At 45.9% G+C, this 20,875-nt stretch overlaps 3 protein-coding genes across 3 annotated transcripts; 1 reads left to right on the forward strand and 2 right to left on the reverse strand.

Moving 5' to 3' along the window:
- Positions 1-2,633: 2,633 nt before the first annotated feature.
- On the reverse strand, positions 2,634-10,263 carry atad3 (ATPase family AAA domain containing 3). The gene is made up of 16 exons (XM_049023832.1): positions 9,939-10,263; positions 9,114-9,190; positions 8,660-8,761; positions 8,471-8,530; positions 8,247-8,316; positions 7,996-8,161; positions 7,441-7,510; positions 7,193-7,348; positions 7,036-7,092; positions 6,762-6,887; positions 6,136-6,260; positions 5,966-6,017; positions 5,661-5,731; positions 5,417-5,584; positions 3,652-3,760; positions 2,634-3,154 (listed from the first exon to the last, which is right to left on the reverse strand). The coding sequence occupies exons 1-16, from the start codon at positions 10,117-10,119 to the stop codon at positions 2,744-2,746; spliced, it is 2,001 nt and encodes a 666-aa protein (XP_048879789.1). The 5' UTR covers positions 10,120-10,263; the 3' UTR covers positions 2,634-2,743.
- A 406-nt stretch (positions 10,264-10,669) lies between these two features.
- On the reverse strand, positions 10,670-12,573 carry mrpl20 (mitochondrial ribosomal protein L20). Its single transcript, XM_049023325.1, has 4 exons — positions 12,359-12,573; positions 11,904-12,014; positions 11,691-11,768; positions 10,670-11,212 (listed from the first exon to the last, which is right to left on the reverse strand). The coding sequence occupies exons 1-4, from the start codon at positions 12,443-12,445 to the stop codon at positions 11,039-11,041; spliced, it is 450 nt and encodes a 149-aa protein (XP_048879282.1). The 5' UTR covers positions 12,446-12,573; the 3' UTR covers positions 10,670-11,038.
- sdhb (succinate dehydrogenase complex, subunit B, iron sulfur (Ip)) lies at positions 12,570-19,261 on the forward strand. Its single transcript, XM_049023324.1, has 8 exons — positions 12,570-12,733; positions 13,835-13,968; positions 15,425-15,510; positions 16,201-16,337; positions 16,787-16,903; positions 17,230-17,331; positions 17,404-17,526; positions 18,829-19,261. The coding sequence occupies exons 1-8, from the start codon at positions 12,572-12,574 to the stop codon at positions 18,904-18,906; spliced, it is 939 nt and encodes a 312-aa protein (XP_048879281.1). The 5' UTR covers positions 12,570-12,571; the 3' UTR covers positions 18,907-19,261.
- The last annotated feature ends 1,614 nt before the right edge of the window (positions 19,262-20,875 follow it).

Below are 20,875 nucleotides of genomic sequence, written 5' to 3' on the forward strand. Positions count from 1 at the left end.
CTTTGGGGGAACATTCCTCTCACTTTCTCCTGGAGAAAGGCACAAAATTAATGCAAAATTTTTGTTATTCAGGTCTCACAAACTCTCCATCAAAGCCCATGCAAGGCATTCACAGCGGGGGAAGTTGGCAGAGATCTTACAAACTACAAACTACAGGTACATGTGCCCCCCCCAGGAGATTCTGCTGCTAGATTGTGCTCTGCGGGCGGCGCTCTTGCGGGGGAACGTCACTGTTCCTCTCCCGCTTTGCTATGAACTCAGATATTCCACCTGCCTAACCCTGCGGGGGTGATGAGCTCATCTCTCCCCGCACAGACACTGCTTGCAATGACACACATCACCACTGGAGAACACCTGAGTCATGGAGGACTGATTGTCCAGGACAAGGCTGGGAACCTTATATTTTATATATTATGGATATAAAGGATAAAATACAAGACATTACAATACATACAAGACATTACATTAATATAACAGTGTAATAATTTAGACAGGCGAGTGGTGAGATTGCAGAAACGTAGCCCGTTATTCACACTGCATATCACTTATTTTAAGTCTTATGGGCCCTTAGCTAAAAAGGATGGATGACTAGAGGCTTGTCATTACTTCACAGCCAAATAAAATAGAAAGTCTCTTTCCATTAGCCTTAAATGTCCTTAATCACAGGTCATTGTTGCTGATATTGAGCTTGACCAAATGGTCTTTCACACTGAAGTACACAAGAAACTTCTCGTATTTTCCATCACACCTAAGGTCAAAATGGGGTCAGATTATGATTTATAAGAAGCAAAAGATCCCTAAAAACCTTGATCACCAAATTCAAGATGGTTCAGCTAAATGTTTTGATGCAAAAGGGACTGCAAAGTGGTCACCAAAGGATATACCAGCTTATAAACGTTGATGACCCTGTTTCCATCACCACTCTGAACTACAAATCCCAAAGATTTACTAGCATATTCAATTGTGCCCACAGGGGGCACTGTCTACAAAGAATTAGGCAAGTAGGACGATCGTGTGGTAGCAGGTAAATATTTAACAGCTGCAAGCGATGAGTCAAAAATGTCCTTATTCTCAGAGCCTCAACATTCAAGATATTGAGCTTTTAACAAAAGCAGCTAATGATCTGTTGTATCGTCACCTAAGAGTGTAAAATTTCTCATTCTCAACAGATTTGAAAAAAATAAACTTGGCAAAACTAAAGCACATTCATCCTCATTTGTGTAAAAAAAAGGGAAATGAAAAAAAAATGAAATCTTAGCGCTAAAGGGCTAAAGTCTAATTGCATCTTGACATCTTTTAACGTAACAGTATAACTATTTAATCTGCATTTGGACAAGTAATTAGGGCCCCCACACGTTTCCAAGAACCAGCTGAAGTTAAATGGATGTTCGCAAGTGAGCGAGTGACTTGGCTTTTTGCTCATAATAGATGATATTCATTCCGTTCTGCCTGGTCTTACTTGGCATAGTAGACATTTTGAGGTCATATCATGAATATAACATCCTATTAGGGAAAAACGCAGCCCTTTGTGAGTCATTTAAATTGGTGATGGGCAGAACAAGGCATCAAATCCCATCTGGTTAGTGGGCCCACAAGCATCAATCACTACCCCTTTAATCCCTTGGAGACCAATCAAGTCACAGAGGGCAGTGATTGACAGCACCGGAACCCATCCACTGAACCAGAGGACTTTACATCAGATAGCCATGGGTACAGCATCTACATTTAGTTTTCAGCAGTATCGGGACTAGAATCCGCACCCTTGCACTCCTGAGGTCACGTTATCCAAGGAAAAAAAAACTCAGACCAGATGCAGTTTTTAAACAGGAAACACAGGCCTTATGAATGACGTTACACTGTACGTTTAAACATGCCACCTAAATGCGGACGTGTGAAACACAGCTGCCCGTTTCCCTCAAATCATATAAACCTACCTATGATGGGAAGTAATATTACAAGATTGCAGACACGATTCCCTCCATTGATGCATTTACAGCAGCAGTGCACAGGTAAGATGGTTACACCTCACACTGCGGGCATGCGGGCAGGGGCGTGTACATCAAAAATATCAACAGGCACTATGATCACCAGAAGGGCTGTGCGTTTCAAGCTATCGGAGCAGCAGAAAGACTTTCGTTATGGCAAAAAGCGCTACGTAAAAACTTTACCCAGCACACTATTAACCTCCCATATGAGCTTCTCTAGATCTATATAGGTACATATTTCATTGGTCAAGGACAAAACGGGCAGAGCTTCCCCACACAGCCTCCCAGAACATACTGCCGACCACAACGTCCCCAAGGACTGCGCGTCCCTAATCACAGACAGACCAGCCAAAGCACAGGGATTGACCATATCAATCTCTCAGCCGTTAATACATTATCCCAAAACAAGATATCAGAACAAAACATTTTAATTAAAAACATTTTTGTTAATAAAAAAATGTTTAGGCTAGGTGGTCTTCGGAATGTAAACAAACATGACCTGCTAGGTTTGTTTTTGTTACATGGCACAGATTAAGCTCAGTCACAGCTCATGTTTCCCTTCATCATCTTCCTTTCCTTCCTCTTCCTCTCCCAAAATACAGGGGAACCGCCCCCTCCCCCACAAAAACACAACAGTCAAAAGCAGAGTGACAGCAAATGTGTCGTTTAATCATCTGTATCCTACCCTGCTCCCCAAGTCTCCACCAATAATTTCTGATATTTCCCCAGAATCCCCTTCTCTCAGAGGCCTTACATGCTTACACAGGAGTCCCGTCTTTCGATGGAGCCTCTGCCTTTATCATATGCCCTTCCGTGTTTGGAAAGGGGTCCTCGGGTTTGGGGGCTCCACCCTCTGCAGGCAGAGACGCATTGTCCTTGGGCAAGGGGGTCACATGTGGAGGGAAGGTGCCCCCCATCACGGTTTTGGACCCAAACCCATCCACCTTGTGGGCCCGAGGTATTTCCTCCTGCAGCACAAAGCCCATTTTTTTCCCTCCTTTGTCTAAGGCCCCCCCGGGGGGCAGGATGACCCCAGCCTTGCCCACACTTTCAGCCTCCTCCCTATGTAGCCAGTCCATCTTCTGCTGGTGTTGCCGGATGGCATCTTCCACCCGGGCATCAATCATGGCTTCCGTCAGCACGCCATCTTCAGAGGAATAGGCGGCCGCCTGCAGTGGGAATCGGGAAGATGCGGAGATCATTCACTCAGTGCCTCCATTCTGGGACAAGGCATAGAAGCTACCGATTTATCATTTTATCTAGTCCGTTCACTTTAAAAAAAAAAAAAAAGGTGATAAAATAACATGTTTAATAAAAAAGAAGATCTTTACAGGCCTGGCTGTTTTACTTGACCAACTAATTTGTTTACTGACACCTATTACTGGCGCATTGTCACCAACTTCAGCTTGATTCGCTTCAAACATCAGTGACAGATCGACTGCAGCAGTGTTTCCCAACCCGGTCCTCAGGGACCCCCATACGGTCCAGGTTTTTGCTCCCTCCCAGCTCTTTGCCAGACAGTCCACATTTTTGCTCCCCTCCAGCTCCCTAGCGGGAGAGTCCTCTGGGGGCTCCCCATTGACCGGGTTGGGAAACACTGAGCTACAGGACTAAATGGACTCAAACAAAAGAGAGGCTTAGCTAAGCCCACGCCTGGGAAGCTCACCTGCCAGGCGACACCCAGCTTGGAGATCTCTCGGCCCGACATGCCATCCACCCGCTGGGCAATCTCTGAGCACTTCTTCCCGTAGTCAAACTGGGCCAGCTTCAGCCTCCTGCAGGGAGAGAGAAGACACATGTGCTGCTTCACACCTCTGTTTTGGCCACTGGGCCCACAGATCAGATCCGATTCCCTCCAGTCTCCCCAGTGATCCTGAGCAAGGTAAGCAGTTGGGAGATGGATGGATGGATGGATACTAGCAGGTGACATGGTGAGGTGAACTTAACTTGTACACCATTCAAATTTCAAGTGTCAAGTGGCAAGTCTGGATGAGTCTTCTGATTGTACCCAGACAACAGAGTGTCGTCTGAGTTTCATGTATAGTAAAGCCCGAATTATCTTCCTGCACTGAGCCTAATCCATGACCTACGCGAGCGGTCAACGCTGTCGCAAGCACTTGTGCGTCGGGGTGTTTGTGTCGCTCAGGAACTACACCACCAAAGCGCTAGGAAACACATAGGATGTTGCATTTCTTGTTTTCCCACTCTGTGATACATTCAGTTGTTGAATCACACAACTGGAACAGAAAAAAACAAACATTTAACAAAGTATCCATTTATCGAGCCCTGGTTACATTTCTGCTGCTCCAAACATCCCGTAGACGGATTTGGAAAAATGTAGAGCCGCTACACTTTTTATTCATTTTCTAAAGCGACTTTTACTTTTTTTCGTCTTGAAAAGTATGAATAAACTTAACGGAGGTAAGTGAAATCGGCGCGGTCACCCAGTGTTCTGTTTGGCTAACGTGTTTAATAGCTGCGATGCCCAGGATCGGTTATTTAATGCTAGATATAAATAGCACATCGGTTTCAATCAGTGATACAAATACACCTGGGATGCACACTTTCATAAAACGAATGAATGCTGCCAAGCAGACCGATCACAGTTCTTGCAGTCTGCGTGACAGCGGTGTGTAGTTACGGTGCTACGGCGTAGGGTCCATGGCTCTGCTGCACTAACAGCATCAATCCGGCCTCCTGCCTAAGAATGTCTCACTTACGGACAAGCTGTACTTACAAACAGACTGCCATAAAGCCTATATTACATTAAGAACCAGAGTTAAATACAATGGTTCGTAATAACGAACGCAGGCTACTTCGTGATGCTCATAAAAACATCGCACAGCTCAGCGGTTCATCATCCAATTATTAATATTGTAATGTTACCTCACCAATGCCCCCCTCCGGTATGGAAGACATTAATGGAACGAGAGAAAGGTGTTAACCTTTAATCAGAATATTTTTTTCTTTTTTTCCCCTCTATCTAAAGTGTATTTCGAACTGTTTCTTTAACGGTTTTTACAATACTGTATACCTGCAAACACGGAGTCTCTCTCTCTCTCTCTCTCTGTACCACATATAGTCACATATATTATGGTATCATCATCATCATAATTATGCACTATATTATTACGTTTAACATGTTTAGTGTATTTAGAGATGCTTGATACACAAAGAAAAATAAAATATATAGCTAGACAAACATTTCACTAACTTACGCTAAATAAGAAACTATGTGCCTGTTCTGACTTTCCTACAACTTGGACGTAAAGACAGAGTTAGGAATTTCCCTCACGGCCTGAGGTCTGCCTGTATTGCTGCTAAGATGTCAGATCAAGCAGGATACTGGGGGTACTGGTTTGAAGCAAAAGCACCTGCAGACGATGATATTCGCTATGGACTAGTCAGTAAGGTCCCCGGGCTATACTCACTGCCGCCCCCCAGTGGCCGGCTCCAGCACATAGCGGTCAAAGTACAGCCGCACCAGCCGTTCCCGCTCTTCCGGGCCTGGCAGGGCAAAGTTGACGATCTCATCAATGCGGTCGTTGATGGCCCAGTCGAACTGTTCCGGCTGGTTACTGGCCAACACCAGCATGAACCTGTGGGGGTACAGCGACGAGGTGAGCTGGAAACCAAGGCTGTGTCAGAGAGAACGGCTGCCGGGGGAGGACTGACTTGTTGCTCTGCTCGCCCGTGCGATAGAGGAACGCGTTCAAAGTGGCCCTGAGGTCTTCGCTGATCTTCTCCTGCAACAGGACAAGAGAAACAAAGTGTCAGCACATGAGCGAAAAAATGCACTATATGATTTATCCTCCACGCGGACACAATTCAAGGCGATTTGCGAGGCCTCCGCTGAGGCTAGTGCCATACAAGCAGAGAGAGGGAGAGTTTGGAGAGCTCCGACCGAACGCCACATGGAGCCCCCTGAAGCATTACACATGCGTGCACTCCAGTGCACCTGCCCACACACGCCCACTCACAGTGGCTCGCTTGCGAAGGAAGGCATCTGCCTCATCAACGAAGAGCAGGAGGCTGCAGGGGAGAAGATACCATCAGACTGAGAGCGATGGGGGGGGGGGGGGGGTTGGGGGGAGTGGATATGGCTGAGACGAACCCTCCCTGCATCCGCCCACCCGAGACCGCAGCATACCCGCGTCGGTTGGTGTTGGCCCAGTCAAAGACCTTGTGCATGGCGGTCACGCCTTCACGCCCCATGGGGGCGACGTCTCCCCCCGTCATGATGGCATAATCCATCCCAGAATGCATAGCCAGCTTCTGCTCGGGACACATGAGCCAGTTACAAATAAACTCATTACATGTGACACCACACAAACAGAACTAATTTACTTTTATTTTATTTTTTTTCGAGAAACATATTAGCACCACAGATTTTGCATAACTGGCTTTATATTACTAATTAAAACAGTCTCTAGTTGTAAAACAGATTCTCAATCCGGCAATTCAAGAAAACCGTCCAAGAGTTCGATGTCTGTATTACTAAACACTATTATCATCTGACCAGCTACATTGAGTCAGATAATTAACATAAACTTGACATTAAATCTGACTTTAAAACTGTGCATTTCTGTAGGATACTGGAGTTGTACTAATTATTGTACTAATTATCAATCTGAATATTTTTTTTCCAGCTGTGATGGCCATTGTCACCCTCTTGTGGTTAACCACAGAACTGCATCACTGGCTTACTGGGCCCTGAATGCAGGTGACTGCAGTAATGAGCATGAAACTGACTGGAGCCTCACTGAGGAAACCCACCTTTGCAAAAAGTGTTTTTCCAGTTCCAGGTGGTCCATACATAAGGATGTTCCGGTAAAGCCCTCGGTTCTGCCGTGTGTTACGAGTCGCTATGGCAATATCACGCACACGCTCCTCTAGGCTTGGCTGTTAAGGACAGGTACAGGGATTGTTAGCAGAGGTGCAGTATGCTGCATGATTTGCGATTACTGTCACGGTTGGGTGTGACATGTGGTGGTGGGTGGAGATTGTGGGTGTGGTTTGTAGTGCTATGGGCGTGGCTTTAATCACTTACACTGAGGACCACCCCCTCCAGGGCATCCTGGGGCTTACTGGTCAGCCGCCTTGTCATCTGAGTTGGGGGGGGAGGGGGACAGGACAAGAAGAATGAGCTTACATTGGGGTAACAGAATCAGACATAACTGGACTTCTGCCCCCCCCAAGCAACGGACCTTGACAGGATGCCGGATGGCCTCCCCCACAGTGAAGCGAGACGTTTCCCGCACCAGTGCCGGCTTGCCCAGGCGGGCCTCGATGTAGCGCCCGGCCACTGAGGTCGCATTTCGGGCTGAATAGATCCCCACAGCCAAGAGGGTCAGCCCTGCCACCTGTCAGCGAAAAAGGGGGGTGGGCGAGGAAAGAAAAGGTGAGGCCCTGGGTGGGAGGGGGGGACAGCGGGCACCAGAAGAACATCACTCACTGTGGCTGTGACTTTGTCCCAGTCCGAGATGAAGGCGTGGAAACCCTCCCCAAACACAGCACCTGCCGTCCTGACACAGGGTACCAAACACACAGTCAGCTCCTCCCCCATCATCAGCTCCTCCCCCCAGTCATCAGCTCCTCCCCCCAGTCATCAGCTCCTCCCCCCAGTCATCAGCTCCTCCCCCTGCCACCCTGCATCCACTAAAAACACTCCTTTATGTTTTTGTACAGTAACAGCCATGGTACCCAAAGTAACATGTTACCTACAGCAAGACCCAGAGTACTTAAAGTGATGCCCACAGTACCGACACTAACACCCACATTACTCACAGTAACACCCACAAGTACCCATTTTAACACTTAATAGTACCAATAGTAACACATACAGTACATACAGTAACACCCACAGTACCCATAGTAACGGCCAGAGTACCCACGACAACACCCATTATACCCACAGTAACCAATGTAACACCCACTGTACCCACGGCAACAACCATGGTATCCACAGTAACCTGGCAAACAATGCACCCCAGACTGGTCAGGGTCGTACCGTATGGTTTCCAGCACAGTCTGCCGGTGCTCAGCAGCCTTCAGGCGGATCTGCTCGCGGATGATGTCGGCATTCTCACGCTCCACGCGACCTCGTGCCTTGGCTTCCGCCTCCACGCGCAGCATCTCGTTCTTGTGACGTAGCTCCATCTCGTGCTCGATGGTGGCTGATGGGGGTGGGGGGAGGTGAGAGTTAGGAGACAGCTGTAGAGGGGGGCTGGCAGGGGTCGGCGTTTTGGAAAGGGGCTTCACCGCGTCTCATCGCCTCCTGCTTCTGCACGGACTCCTCCTGCTTGCGCAGATTCTCTTCATTAAGAACTTGCTGCAGGAAAAGGAACACGGGGGGGGGATCAGGATTGACACTCACATGCTGGTGGTTACCGCTGCAACGTCCTCTCAGGGAGCACTGAGTGAGGCAAATCGGAGGACGGGGCACGACATCGACTGGCCGATACAGTCACGGCGGCTCATCTTACCTGCTGCCTCAGTTGGTCATCGTACCTCTGCCTGGCCAACTTATCCTGGTACTGTGCCCTCTGCAAAGGCCGAAGGGAAGCAGAGTGAGCGCAGTAATGCTGTTAAACGCCCGCAGTCCTGCACGACCTCCGCAGAGAATATGGCTACCCGGGCCACCGAAAGCGGACGCAGCCCCCCCTGCTCCTCACCGCCTGGTGCTGCTTTGTCTCCTCCACCAACGTTTTCCTCCTCTCCTCCGACTGGACGCGAATTTGATCCCCCTTTATCTGCTCCAACGCTGCCTCATATTCCTAGGAGTTAAAAAAAAAAAAAACAAGTTAATGACCCGAAGATAAAGAGAAAAATAGAAAGTAGACATCAGGAAACCAGGCATGAAATGATTAAGAAACAAACATGACAACAGACATTAAGAAAGTCTAAATAGCTCTGTATATCACTGGTGATCCCCCCCCCCCCTCATTTTACCACTCTGAAAGTAATTTTAGGCCAGGTTTAATATATCATTAGCTCACAAAACAACTCACTAAAATACACAGATGGGCACAGATGACAGGGCTTAAAAACCAAACACGAAAGACAACAGAAAGGGGGCGTGGCGGCCGGCACCGCCGTTGCTACGGAAACAGAGCGCGCCGGTACGACCTTCATCTTGGTCTGATGCTCCAGCTGCAGCGTCTGCTCCTGCATGCGCGCCAGGTCCAGCGCCTCCTTAGAATGGCCTGTGTGGAATGGATTACAGCGATTAACCTCTCCTCATGCAGGGCCCGACACGACACGTAGAAATTCAATGCATCTCCCCAATCTAATCATTGGCAAAATCGATTATTTTTCTTCAGAAAAATCGCAAGGCAAATCACAGTATACTTGCACACGTGTTTACTGCTGCACGTAAACTTACGACTGCATTCAGGTAAATTCCTTTCAGCTGCGCAAAAGCATATTTCTGCACCTACGATCTCACGATGAATTTCTTTTATGTCTTCAGGAGTGTGAGTCTACTTAACACCAAAATAGTCCCTGTTCATAAAATACTGCAGTTAATATTTACTAAAATATACAATTTAAATGCAAAGTTAAAAATCAAATGTAAATACCAATTAGCCAAATGACATGCGTATGAGCCTCGTACAAAAAATAAACCTGTGTGCCAGTGACCTTTGAACCTTTAACCTTGGTTAACTCTATGGACAAGCTGACTGTATGGCTTGCTAGTCTTCCTTGCTACATTCAGTGTCACACATACAGCATCTATACAAAACAAACAGGCATCACCTACTGACACCGTATCTCATATCTGAGATCTATACGTATGAGGAGAGATGATAGTAGTGTAAAACCCTTAAACTCCATTCACACGTCTGCATCATTCATTCAATCGCGGTTCACGCAGCCTATGATATTTGGTCATGCATCGTTATAAAAACAGTACCGCTAAGCTTAGATTGTTTTCTTCACAGAATAACATACGTGATTTATCAAGCTCCTTAGCCGCCTGGGCCGCTCGCTCCAGCCCGGTTGGGTCGAAATTACTCCATTTGTCCTTGGGTTTATCCCCACCAGAAGCCCCGGCCGGCGGAGGAGGCGGTGGTATAGGGAGATCCGGGGGCGCGCCAGACTGCCCCTTGTTCAAGCCAAACAGCCAAGACATTCTGCGGCAAGTCAAATATCGTTGGCTTGATTCTGGGACGGTGTTAAGGTCTTCAGGACTTCTATATCTTAAATTCACTGTCACACCGTTACCTCGTGTCACGTTCTATTGCATGCGCAGACTCACTGAAGACCTGAAAACGTGATTAAAACCACGCGTAATGATTGGTTAGAAACCGGGCGTGCTCTTTTCTATTGGCTACTCTCAGAAAGTCATAAGGATTTAGCCACACCTACGGAAGTAGAACGGCGGCCGCGAGGGGATAAAATACGTTCTAGTTATTGCTGAAGTTAATGCAAAGGAAATTGTATTATAAAAAAGCGACACATGTTTAGTAAATGGTAAATTAACTTGTATGCATGTATGGGATAGTGGATGGAATGTTTATTTACGGCATATATACAGGGGGAAAAAAAAGTATCTTTCCTAATGTGATTCATGATCTGATGATGTGGTAAGTTTTGAATAAGGGAATGTTTCTTTTGGTACTCTGCATGCAAGTAAAACCAGTATTTCATAAGTCACAAGTACCAGACGTGGAGAAACACAATGACGAATAACAAAAAAAGCTTTATTAAATGTCTTGATACACTTCCTGTTTTCCAGACAGGAAAGCAGATTAACTTACATTTACATAAAATACATAAAGTACAAGTCAAAATGAACTACTGGGCAGGACAACCAGTGCCTCCTGAAGTCTTACCTCCCCTTTCTTAACGGAAAGATCAATGACTCATTAACATCTGAATATCTGATTATGACATGGAGAATTCTGATCGACTTCAGCTGTTGCTGTGCTTAACCATCCAGGGCAGTGCAAAAAATGGAAACAGTACAGCTACAAAATTGACAGCAGAATTCACAGGGGCCAGTAGACAAAGAGCCAGATGCACACTGCGGTTCCTCATTGGATGCCGTGTCAGTGTGAATGAACGATACGGGAGAAGATGCCCGGGGGCTCCTTGCCATCGCCAAGCGCAGCCCGAAATCCCTCCTCCCTGCGCGCTTTAGCCAGAGCCACAAGCGATTGGAAAGTCCGTGGCTCGGTTACAGCCAGATCACACAGCATCCGCCTGTTCACCTGAACGTTGGTCTGAAATTGGGACAACAGTAGGAGAATCAAATACCCAGGGCAACAAGAGAGACTGAAAATCAGTCTACAAACCTGAAGCAACAGAGTGTCACTGGTCATTTTAGTATGTTTACTTAATTTAAAGTATGCTTAAGTAATCCTAAACCCTATCATTAAATGTGCTCACTCATCTGACTTAAAAAGCATGCATTATAGGTGTGTGTGTGTGTGTATACATACACACATTTATAAAGTGCAGTCAAAACATTGCTCTCATTTTAAATCCATCTTTTCTGCATATTTACTGAGCGTCAGAGAAGTGTAGATAAATACAACTTTACAAACTGGAATTGTGCATTTTCAGTTACAAAGCAACTTCTTTTGATTTAAATATTGATTTCACCGAAGTATGAGGAATATAAATCCAAGTTAATACAAGACAGGCAGAGTTTATACACAGGTTGTAAGGAGGCTATTCATACCATACAGTTTTGCTCACCTTTACCAGATTGCTAATCAGAACTGGATATTTCATCCCATGTTCCCGGGTACCAGCAGCAATACGGGAAATCCACAGCTATAAAAATCATAGTTGATTAGTGTAACAGTGAACTATTAAGTAAAGCTGCATAAACTGCCGTACATGCTACCGCTTCATTACATCTATAAGCAATGTCGTCTTTGTCGATATAGAGACTGAAAATATCCTTACCCTTCTCATAAGACGCCGTTTTTTCGGTCGGGCCTTGGTTGCATAAACGAATGCCCTCCGCACAGCCCTCACGGCCAGTTTGAAACAACGGTTCTTCCTACCTCGGAAGTGCTGCAACCAAGCGACACATCGACACTCAAATTAGGAAGCAACAGATAAAAAAAAAAAAATCACAGATAAAAACAATTGACAATAGCTTTAGATAGAAGGATCCTTTATATAAATATGGAATTACACAGAGTGCATTATTAAAGCAATATGCTGTTATTACAGAACTTTCACAGAATTTTTTCTTCAAGGTCCACAACTAAGATTACTTGATAAGTAAAATTTCCACATCAACCATTTGATTATCGCCACTTATGCATTAGTTTTGCAACTAATTAGAATTACTAGCCAACCGTTACTGAGTAACTCTTGCTTTAAACATCCACACCCTGGTAGTGAAAACTAACCCGTGCATGCTTCAATACTTCTTGTACCCTCCACCAGCGATCTGGACCACGACTACGAATCCAGCAGGCTATAGTCAGGAACACCATCTTTCCTAATATTTAGTGTTTTAATTGCTTTTTCAAATTTTGCACCCGCTATAATTTATAATGACCTCTACCTATCGCCTAACGTGAGCGTGCCATAAGCGAGGGTGTTTCCGTCGCGCAGTGATGATGTCAAATCGACGCACCGCTGTGCATTGTGGGTGGCGGAAGGCTAGAGAGTTAGCCGCTGCTGTAGCTCTGAAGACCCGGTGGTCGGTCACAATGTCTGTCGCCTGTTTCTCCTTGAGTCGATGTGGAGCCGTACTATCGCGCGCATCCGTTGGGATGGTGGTAAGAATGGAAAAGGTGACATCGGGAGGGAATCGGGGCTTTTGAGCCTCAAGGGTGGCGTTGCTGGATAGGGAAGGTCACCAGGTGGTAGCCAGTATGTCCCCCTTCAGTCCCTGAACTGGCGTGAATGTACGTTAGTTGTTATAGAACGACGATGCGTTCTGTGTTTCTGGTGTCAGTAACGCTATTTGCCTTTAAAGCGGTCCGATGTTTTGAATAGTAGGAAACGCAATTTGCCGTTTGTATGCCCCTAACATCTCACCATCTCGTGAAGCTAACTTTCTATAATACTCAACCTTGCTAGCAATTTTTAAAACTTCGTAACTAGCTGGTTAGTCTGTTGATAAAACAGGAACGCTACAGTGTCTGCTTCCTTTAAACATCTCGTTTCGTAACTTAAAATTACGCCACGCATACGACGGATCACGAAACCAGGACTATTGGATTGTTTCCCAATATATCTTTTTTAAAATTAAGAATTAGACAACAGGCATCGCCATCTTTCCATCTAAATTTTCACCGCACCTTTTAGTCAGAGTTGTGGGGGCCAGGAGGCGAGTCTAGAGTACAACATGGGCGGGATGATTACATTCACAGACACAATCGTGCACTATTCGCTATTTAGACATGCAAGTGCAGGAGTAACACGGATATGATTTGAGAGGTCAGGCAAACGTCATACACCCACAATGAGACAACAGTGCTAACCAAGGAACTACTGTGCCACATCTGAGAACATTTTATTATGTCCAAATGTTACTGACAAACCACATATTCATGTATGACTGACGTCTGAAGCATTATCCACGCAGCCCATAATGAGAGGAGCAATGATGAAAGCAGAGAAGCAGCTACTGCAGTTTCAGTGAATGTGCTTCTGTATAAGCTCTATGCTCGTCGGCCATTTTTGTGTTCTTATCCAATAAGTGAAACGACCATTCAGATATCTAATATAGTGATGTATGTCTGAACACTGAAGGACTGTAGTTGTAAGGGAGAGGAATGTTCTCTGTCCCTTTCTGTCCGATTGGGAGCAGTGCTCCAGCACTCTTCATGATGCCAATGATCGTAAGCAGTCCTCTCCATCTCGGCCTCCCCCAGGCAGCACGCTGTGCCCAGACTTTGGCAGCTCTGGCAGCACAGCCCCGAATAAAGAAGTTTCAAATATACCGCTGGGACCCGGACACGGCGGGGGACAAACCGCGCATGCAGACCTTTGAGTTGGACCTCAACACGTAAGTGGCGTGGGGGGTTGTCTGTAGCACTGGGGGGGGTGTGATTCTGTGGGTTAGAAGACTCTGTGTCTGTGATTCGAAAGTCTTCGGGTCAAATCCGGTGACTGTCAGAGTGATTTTGCTGTTGGGCCCCTCAGCAAGGCCCTTAACCCTACATGCTCCAGCGATTGGCTGATCCTGTTGTCTCATTTTTGCATTGCTTTGGGGGGAAAAGTTCTTATAGGTAAATAAATGTAAATGCAATGATACCATGGTGCAGATGGAAAACCGTCTGATGATGCAAGATAAAAAAAAAAGGAAAACTTTATTCTAATATCACTAATGTCCTTGTTGGACTAGAACCACGACGGAACCAAGAGTTGAGTTTCTTTTTGGGGTATGAATAGAATTAAAATCTTCTTCTCCATTTTTGGTGTCGTCCCTTCGAACAGACCTGGTATCTGTCTACCAAACTGAGTTATCGCGCAGTATCCTAATCATGCTACCTAATTATAGCAACGCAGATGGTAATATGTAAAATGGTACATTTTGAGGGTACGCTACAGGCTGAAAAAATACAATGTACAGCAGTGACATCATGATTTTATTGGACTTTTGAATTAAGCAATGGATTGTAAGCCAAAGTAGAATCCAAACTGAGAAAGTATGTCATGAAGTATGGTATATTATACCCAGTACTTTTGCCTTGAACTAATTATAATTATTATAATAAATAGCATTTGCATTAATTTTACAAGTTCAGATCCCACAGAAACAGTCTGAACATACAATATATTATTTGCATGGTGCCGCCTTATTGTGAGAGAATGAGCTGTTGGTTTACTTGCATTGTCCCTGCATGTGGCTCACTACTTTTATACTAGTTTCACTACTTGCTCTCAAACTGCCCCTAGTGTGTGAGCGTATACCCACCTATGTTTCAGTTCCATTCAGTTTATTTTTAATAGCAGCTTTCAGATCGGAGTCGCCCCGAGGCGCCTTACAGGGGTGTGTTTATACACTAGGAAGCTGCCCTTCCAACTAAAGCATCTCTACTCCTGCTCCAGTCCTGCCCCTGGTCAATCAGTCACCATATTTCAATCAGCAAGTCTGCTAGCTGACTGAATTCTCTGCTGTCCCGTTTTCCAGTGGTTTTTGGACAGCCTGTACCCCACAGATGCTATAAGACATGCGTGTAATCTCAGCATACCTGTTCTAAGGTTGTTGTACTTTGCACTGGCTATTATCAGATTAGAATTTGTGGTCTGCTTGATTTGGGTGTGTTATTGTTTGTATGAGTTTCAGTCAAATGGGTGTGTTCAGAGTGAGTGTTTGAAAAGCGATTGTGGGTTATTATTACTTTGAGAGACCTGACTCAGTCACGAGAGAATGGGGGTGGTCTACACAAATAGGGAGTCTGATTGGGTCTTCTGAGTGAACTCGGCTTTAATTGGTTAACTAATCCACCCCCCCTTAGGTGTGGACCAATGGTGCTGGATGCCCTGATCAAGATCAAGAATGAGATGGACTCCACACTCACTTTCCGACGCTCTTGCCGAGAGGGTGAGCAGAGACCTAGAGGGTCATGGGATTTGGGGGATGTAAGTTTCTGCCACACAGTTGCCCGGTGACAAGGGGGGAGCAAGACCCTTAACCCCCAGTTCCATGGGCCCCACTGCAGGTGCCAAGCTTCCTCTCACTTACTGTGTCATGGAAAGTAAGATGGGGTAGGAGAGAAGAGGATTTTCCCACAGGGTTCAGTGTTGGCATTTCCTGTGCTGTGTTACAGGTTATGGGTTTGATTCCCACCTGTAGCTGCTTGTCAGCATGGATCCACACCACAGCCATGCACCGGATAAGCGGCTGGGAGGACGCATAGTGTCCCCGTCCCACCCTAGGCAGACATCACAGTCCCTAACAGACTCCGTCTGGATAATCAATCATAGATACGTGATAAGTGGATGGTCAAGTTCTACTGTGAAGTAATGAAGTTAATTTAAAACTGATATTATTCACAGACATTGAGAGATTAAGACTTGCGCGCATTTATGTCACATTAAATATTTAATTAGCTTGTACTGCATGCAGTGTTTCTCTGAAGAATCATGTCCAATTGTGATTGTTTGCGTGTTCTGCTGTTGCACGAGTGATTTTAGTCCCATCTGGCCAGGTCGATACCTGCGGTATCCGATCGCTGTAAGGAACGGCCGACAGCCCAGCACCACTGACACCGTGCCTGTGTCTCTCTGACAGGGATCTGCGGCTCCTGTGCCATGAACATCAACGGAGGGAACACACTGGCCTGCCTCAACAAGATCGACACCGACACCAGCAAGGTCACTAAGATCTACCCCCTCCCGCACATGTACGTCGTCAAGGACCTGGTTCCGGTAAGCATCTTCTCCGGCAGGAATAAAATGACTGGGAGTGTTCCATAAAGCAGGATTACTTAATGGGTTAACTTAAGCTAGAAATCATGATTGTCCAATAGGAATGCTCCTTACCTAAACTCTCATTGGATGATCATTACTTTTAGTTTAAGCTATCCCAGCTAACTGAGAAATCCTCTGTGAAACACCCCCAGGATTCTGATTGGTTCTTGCGGTGGTTTTGTGTATTTTCTGTCTTGCTGCTTATTGTTTATCTGTTGTCTTTTTCGTATATTTTAGCACTTTGAAATTAATAGAAAGTGCTTTATAAATTAAATGTAGTGTTTATTATTATTATTATTATTATTTTATTATTATTAATAAAGGGGCACTAGGTCTGACTCCACTCCACCTGAGCCTTTTGCTCCTGCTTTGTGAGTCGTCGTCTTACTGGGATCACTCTGTTCCAGGACATGAGTAACTTCTATGCCCAGTACAAGTCCATCGAGCCGTACCTGAAGAAGAAGGACGAATCTCAGCAGGGCAAGAAGCAGTACCTGCAGACTGTGGAGGACCGGCTGAAACTGGTACCTGGACTCTGCTCAAAAGATCACTTTCTAGAAATTGTATCCTGCACAGAATGTGAAGACTGACTTTTTAACAAACACTGTGATAGTAGGAATGCTCAAACAGCAGGTGGGCTGCAGGTTAAGCTGGTGTAATATTTCTGTGTGTGTCTGTATTTGAACCACACCTGAAGCAGTTGTTGAGGCTGTGACATCACAATGACAAACCCACTGTATGTGTGTGGCAGGAGATATTGTGTACAGTCAGCGTTGCAAATTTTAGCCCTATCAGCCAGCAATTTAAGAGTCATTATCAGTTTCTTACCCCCCGCATTTCCTTCCCCCAGGATGGCCTGTATGAGTGCATCCTATGTGCTTGCTGCAGTACCAGTTGCCCCAGTTACTGGTGGAACGGAGACAAGTACCTAGGCCCGGCCGTACTCATGCAGGTGAGTGTGCTGGCATGAGCTCGCTCGTGTGCACGTTTAGGCCCATGCATTTAACCAAAGCATCCATCCAAGGCGTACCGCTGGATGATCGATTCGCGGGACGACTTCACAGAAGAGCGCCTGTCCAAGCTGCAGGACCCCTTCTCCCTGTACCGCTGTCACACCATCCTGAACTGCACCAAGACCTGCCCCAAGGTGCCGTCCGCCGGCTAAATGCTAAGCTACCGCCGCGCTAATCACTAAAGCTGCCACCATGTTAAACGCTAAGCTACCGTCGCGCTACACACTAAAGCTACCGCAATGATAAACGCTAACGTGCTGCTAAGTCACTGCTGTGCTTAACGCTAAGTTACTGCCGCATATCCGTCAGTATCCTCCGTAACTAGAGCCAATCACAAGTAGCTACAGAAAGGGAGTCCTTTTTTCTATGAGGGCCTCAACCTTCGTTTGAGATGTTTGTGTTCCCCTCTAGAACTAGGAAATCTTTTTCCCCCAAAGATTCAAACAATTAACTGTCACACGTGCGTGTCTACGCCACGGTGGGTCCTCTTACCCAGAAAGGGCCATTGTGTGTATGGATGTTTGCTGCAACTCCCTAATTAGATCACTAATTAGAGGACTGATTGGCTGAAGAGTCCTCACACCTGGGTTTGAACAGCTGACCTAAAGGTTATTCCCAAATCCTACATGCACACCGGCCCTTTGAGCGTAAGACTGGCCACCCCTGGTGTGCACCTTGAAATTCTTAGTGTGCCGCATATTCCACGTGCTGGAGGGAAAGGAAACATAAAAACAATACAGCAGATAAGGAGATATGAAATATACATATCCACAGATAATAAATATTAAAGTTAAAATAAATATAGCTAGCAATGTATAATATTAATATGAATATCAATAGGGAATGTACATTGTCTGGCCAAGAAAAGGTCACCGTTTGAATTTGAATCAGCAAGTACTTAGGAGCCAATTATTGGATCATTATTACAGCAGAGCAACATTACACAGTAATAAAGTGAAATCAGCTGAGTACCTGAATCTACTGAATGGGCAGGTTATCCCATCAATGGATTTTTTCTTTCCTAATGGCGTGGGCATGTTCCAGGACGATAACGGCAAGATTCATCGGGCTGGAATTCTCAGAGTGGTTCAGGGAGCTTGAGGAATCGTTATCACACATGAACTGGCCACCACAGAGTCTTGACCTTAACCCCAATGAAAGTCTTTGCGATATGCTGAAGAAAACTTTACAGAGTGGTTCAACTCGCCTATCATCAGTACAAGATCTCGACGAGAAATGAATGCAAATCTGAATGGAAAAAACATTGTTTCATGTGGAAAGAATCCACTGCCCAATGTGCAGCATAATAAAAGCTAAAGGTGGTCCGAAATGTGCAGCTTCTCTTTTGGCCAAGCACTGTAATTCCTGAAACAAGTGGGTGAGGCTGTATTTAACACTTGACCTGTCTCTCCCCCCTCCCCCCCATTCCCTATCAGGGCTTGAACCCAGCCAAGGCAATAGCTGAGATCAAGAAGATGATGGCTACATACAAAGAGCGTGGGGCGATGGCGTGAGGCAGCCTGGTGAAGTAGCACGTCCTCCCGGGCCCTGCCACCCAGGAGTAAATGTGCATTATTAATTTATGGTTGACAATGTACTGGTTCCGCACAGCTGTCTTCATGTACACTCCAGTAGAAGGTCTGCTCGGGTATCTGGGGGGGCGCTCTGGCTCCGTGTGCAGTGGGATCGTGAAGGTTTCATGTTTAATCATATAAATATGCTGTAGACGTGTCACTGCTGACTGTCATCCTATATGCGTTGGAACGTAACTCCACATTAAGTTAAGGGTGTGTACAGCCATGTTTAAAATAAAAATGACTCGTCCATCTCATTGACAGCAAACATTGCAATAAAAAGATCTAAACTTTATGGGTATGTCGACTAATTCATTCATACTTTACGAATGTATTACATTTAGTTGAATTATCAAATGGCTCTCTTCATGTCTTCAGAAATGTTCCTTCCCCTTTAAACAGTGCTGGTCCCTCTGAGACCATTTTATAGGTGTCATATGTCTTTGGATGCTGATGCTATCAGTATATTCAGTTTAAAATGCGGAAAATATAATCTGCCACAGTGTCTTTGTCATTATTGTGCTTCACAGTACGCAAACATTGTTTGATACCTTTTTTTTGTTTCATAACAAGAAGCATATAATTGTTTTTTTGTGGGCTGCAATCCAACACTTGTTTTGTATGGAGTTTGTGTGTTTTTCCAGTGTCATGTGTGTGTGCGAATCGGAATATGGGATTAATGGATGGAATACTATTGCAGTTGTCACGTTGGCCACATGGGGTCAGTAGAGGAAGGGCTTGTAGTTCTTTGGGTGAAGCTTGAGACTGGAATAGTTGCTACTCTGTTGGGGACAGTATGTGCATGAGAGAGGAGGGCAGGGAGGGTGCATTTTGTAAGGAGATCTGCACTCCTGCCTGCTGTGAGTAGGCAGTATGTTCCCTGATTTTGCAGTGCATCTCATCTTCGCACAGCTTCTTCTGTTGAGGGTCATGGTTTAGAATTTAATGAACAGTGGTCATTGTTGACACACCACTGCATGCAGTGTGCAACAACGAAATGTGTCCTCTGCATTTAATCCATATGTGACATGGTGACATAGCAGGGGGCAGCTAATTCAGCGCCCGGGGAGCAGTGCTTGGGGGCAGTGCCTTGCTGAGGGTACCTCAGTGGTGCCTTGCTGGTTGAGGATTCGAACCTGCAATCTTTCAGTTACAAATGTGCATCCCTAATTGCTAATCAGCCTAGGCCTCTCTTCCCACAGCCACAGACTGTAGCTTGTTCTGGGGAGTGCTCCAGTGAGACCTGCATCTGCACTGCATGTCTGACTGGAAGGGCTTCCTTCGAACCAACTTAATGGTACTTGCAGCACAGCCCTGCTGCACCTCGTCCCACAGGTCATCCTCATGTTGGCTGTGTTAGCACATTCCCAGGAACAGCTGTGAAGAGCCAGGCTGGCGTCCGCACTGCTCCTAAATCTGAGGTCTAACCACCAAACAAAGTCTTTGCTCCAGTGCCCCGATATTGCAGGGGAGGCTGAGAAGTGTGACCCTCCTATAGTGTCAAGGTCTAGAGTTGTTATTGTCACTTCCCTGGGGGGGGGGACGGGGACAATAGGATCAGCAACAACAGTAGTGCAGTGAAGCACACAACAGCAGTGCAATGAAGCAAAAAACAGCAGTGCAGTAAAAGATGAAGCAGTGTAAGACAAAAGACAGTGCAGGGATTTGTCATTATGGAAAGAAAGAGTGATAGAAAGAAGCCAGAAGACTATGGCTGACCGGAACTCGGCCAAAATTCCCAACTGGGGAGCAAAAAAACCTCTGGGGGTCTAAGGTCACCTGGCTGCCCCCACCCCTCCCCCCCGGGCATGCTGACAATATAGAGAACAGAAAGAAACAGGCCTGCTTTAATAAATGCAGCGGAAACACACCCTCTGCTCCCTGCCTTTAGAAAATATGGACCACCACT

This window comes from Brienomyrus brachyistius, chromosome 8 (assembly GCF_023856365.1).
Source record: "Brienomyrus brachyistius isolate T26 chromosome 8, BBRACH_0.4, whole genome shotgun sequence".
Taxonomy (NCBI): domain Eukaryota; kingdom Metazoa; phylum Chordata; class Actinopteri; order Osteoglossiformes; family Mormyridae; genus Brienomyrus; species Brienomyrus brachyistius.

Coding starts and splice junctions, on each gene's coding strand:
- mrpl20 (XM_049023325.1), bottom strand. CDS start 12,445: ATGGTGTTCCTGACTATAGCCTGCTGGATTCGTAGTCGTGGTCCAGAT. Junction 11,769..11,903: donor AACGGCGTCTTATGAGAAGG/GTAAGGATATTT, acceptor TGATTTTTATAG/CTGTGGATTTCCCGTATTGC. Junction 11,213..11,690: donor TGATTAGCAATCTGGTAAAG/GTGAGCAAAACT, acceptor TCCCAATTTCAG/ACCAACGTTCAGGTGAACAG.
- sdhb (XM_049023324.1), top strand. CDS start 12,572: ATGTCAAATCGACGCACCGCTGTGCATTGTGGGTGGCGGAAGGCTAGA. Junction 15,511..16,200: donor CCGACGCTCTTGCCGAGAGG/GTGAGCAGAGAC, acceptor TCTCTCTGACAG/GGATCTGCGGCTCCTGTGCC. Junction 16,904..17,229: donor TGGAGGACCGGCTGAAACTG/GTACCTGGACTC, acceptor TCCTTCCCCCAG/GATGGCCTGTATGAGTGCAT.
- atad3 (XM_049023832.1), bottom strand. CDS start 10,119: ATGTCTTGGCTGTTTGGCTTGAACAAGGGGCAGTCTGGCGCGCCCCCG. Junction 6,261..6,761: donor GAAAAACACTTTTTGCAAAG/GTGGGTTTCCTC, acceptor TGTCCCGAGCAG/AAGCTGGCTATGCATTCTGG. Junction 5,585..5,660: donor ACGGGCGAGCAGAGCAACAA/GTCAGTCCTCCC, acceptor GTACCCCCACAG/GTTCATGCTGGTGTTGGCCA.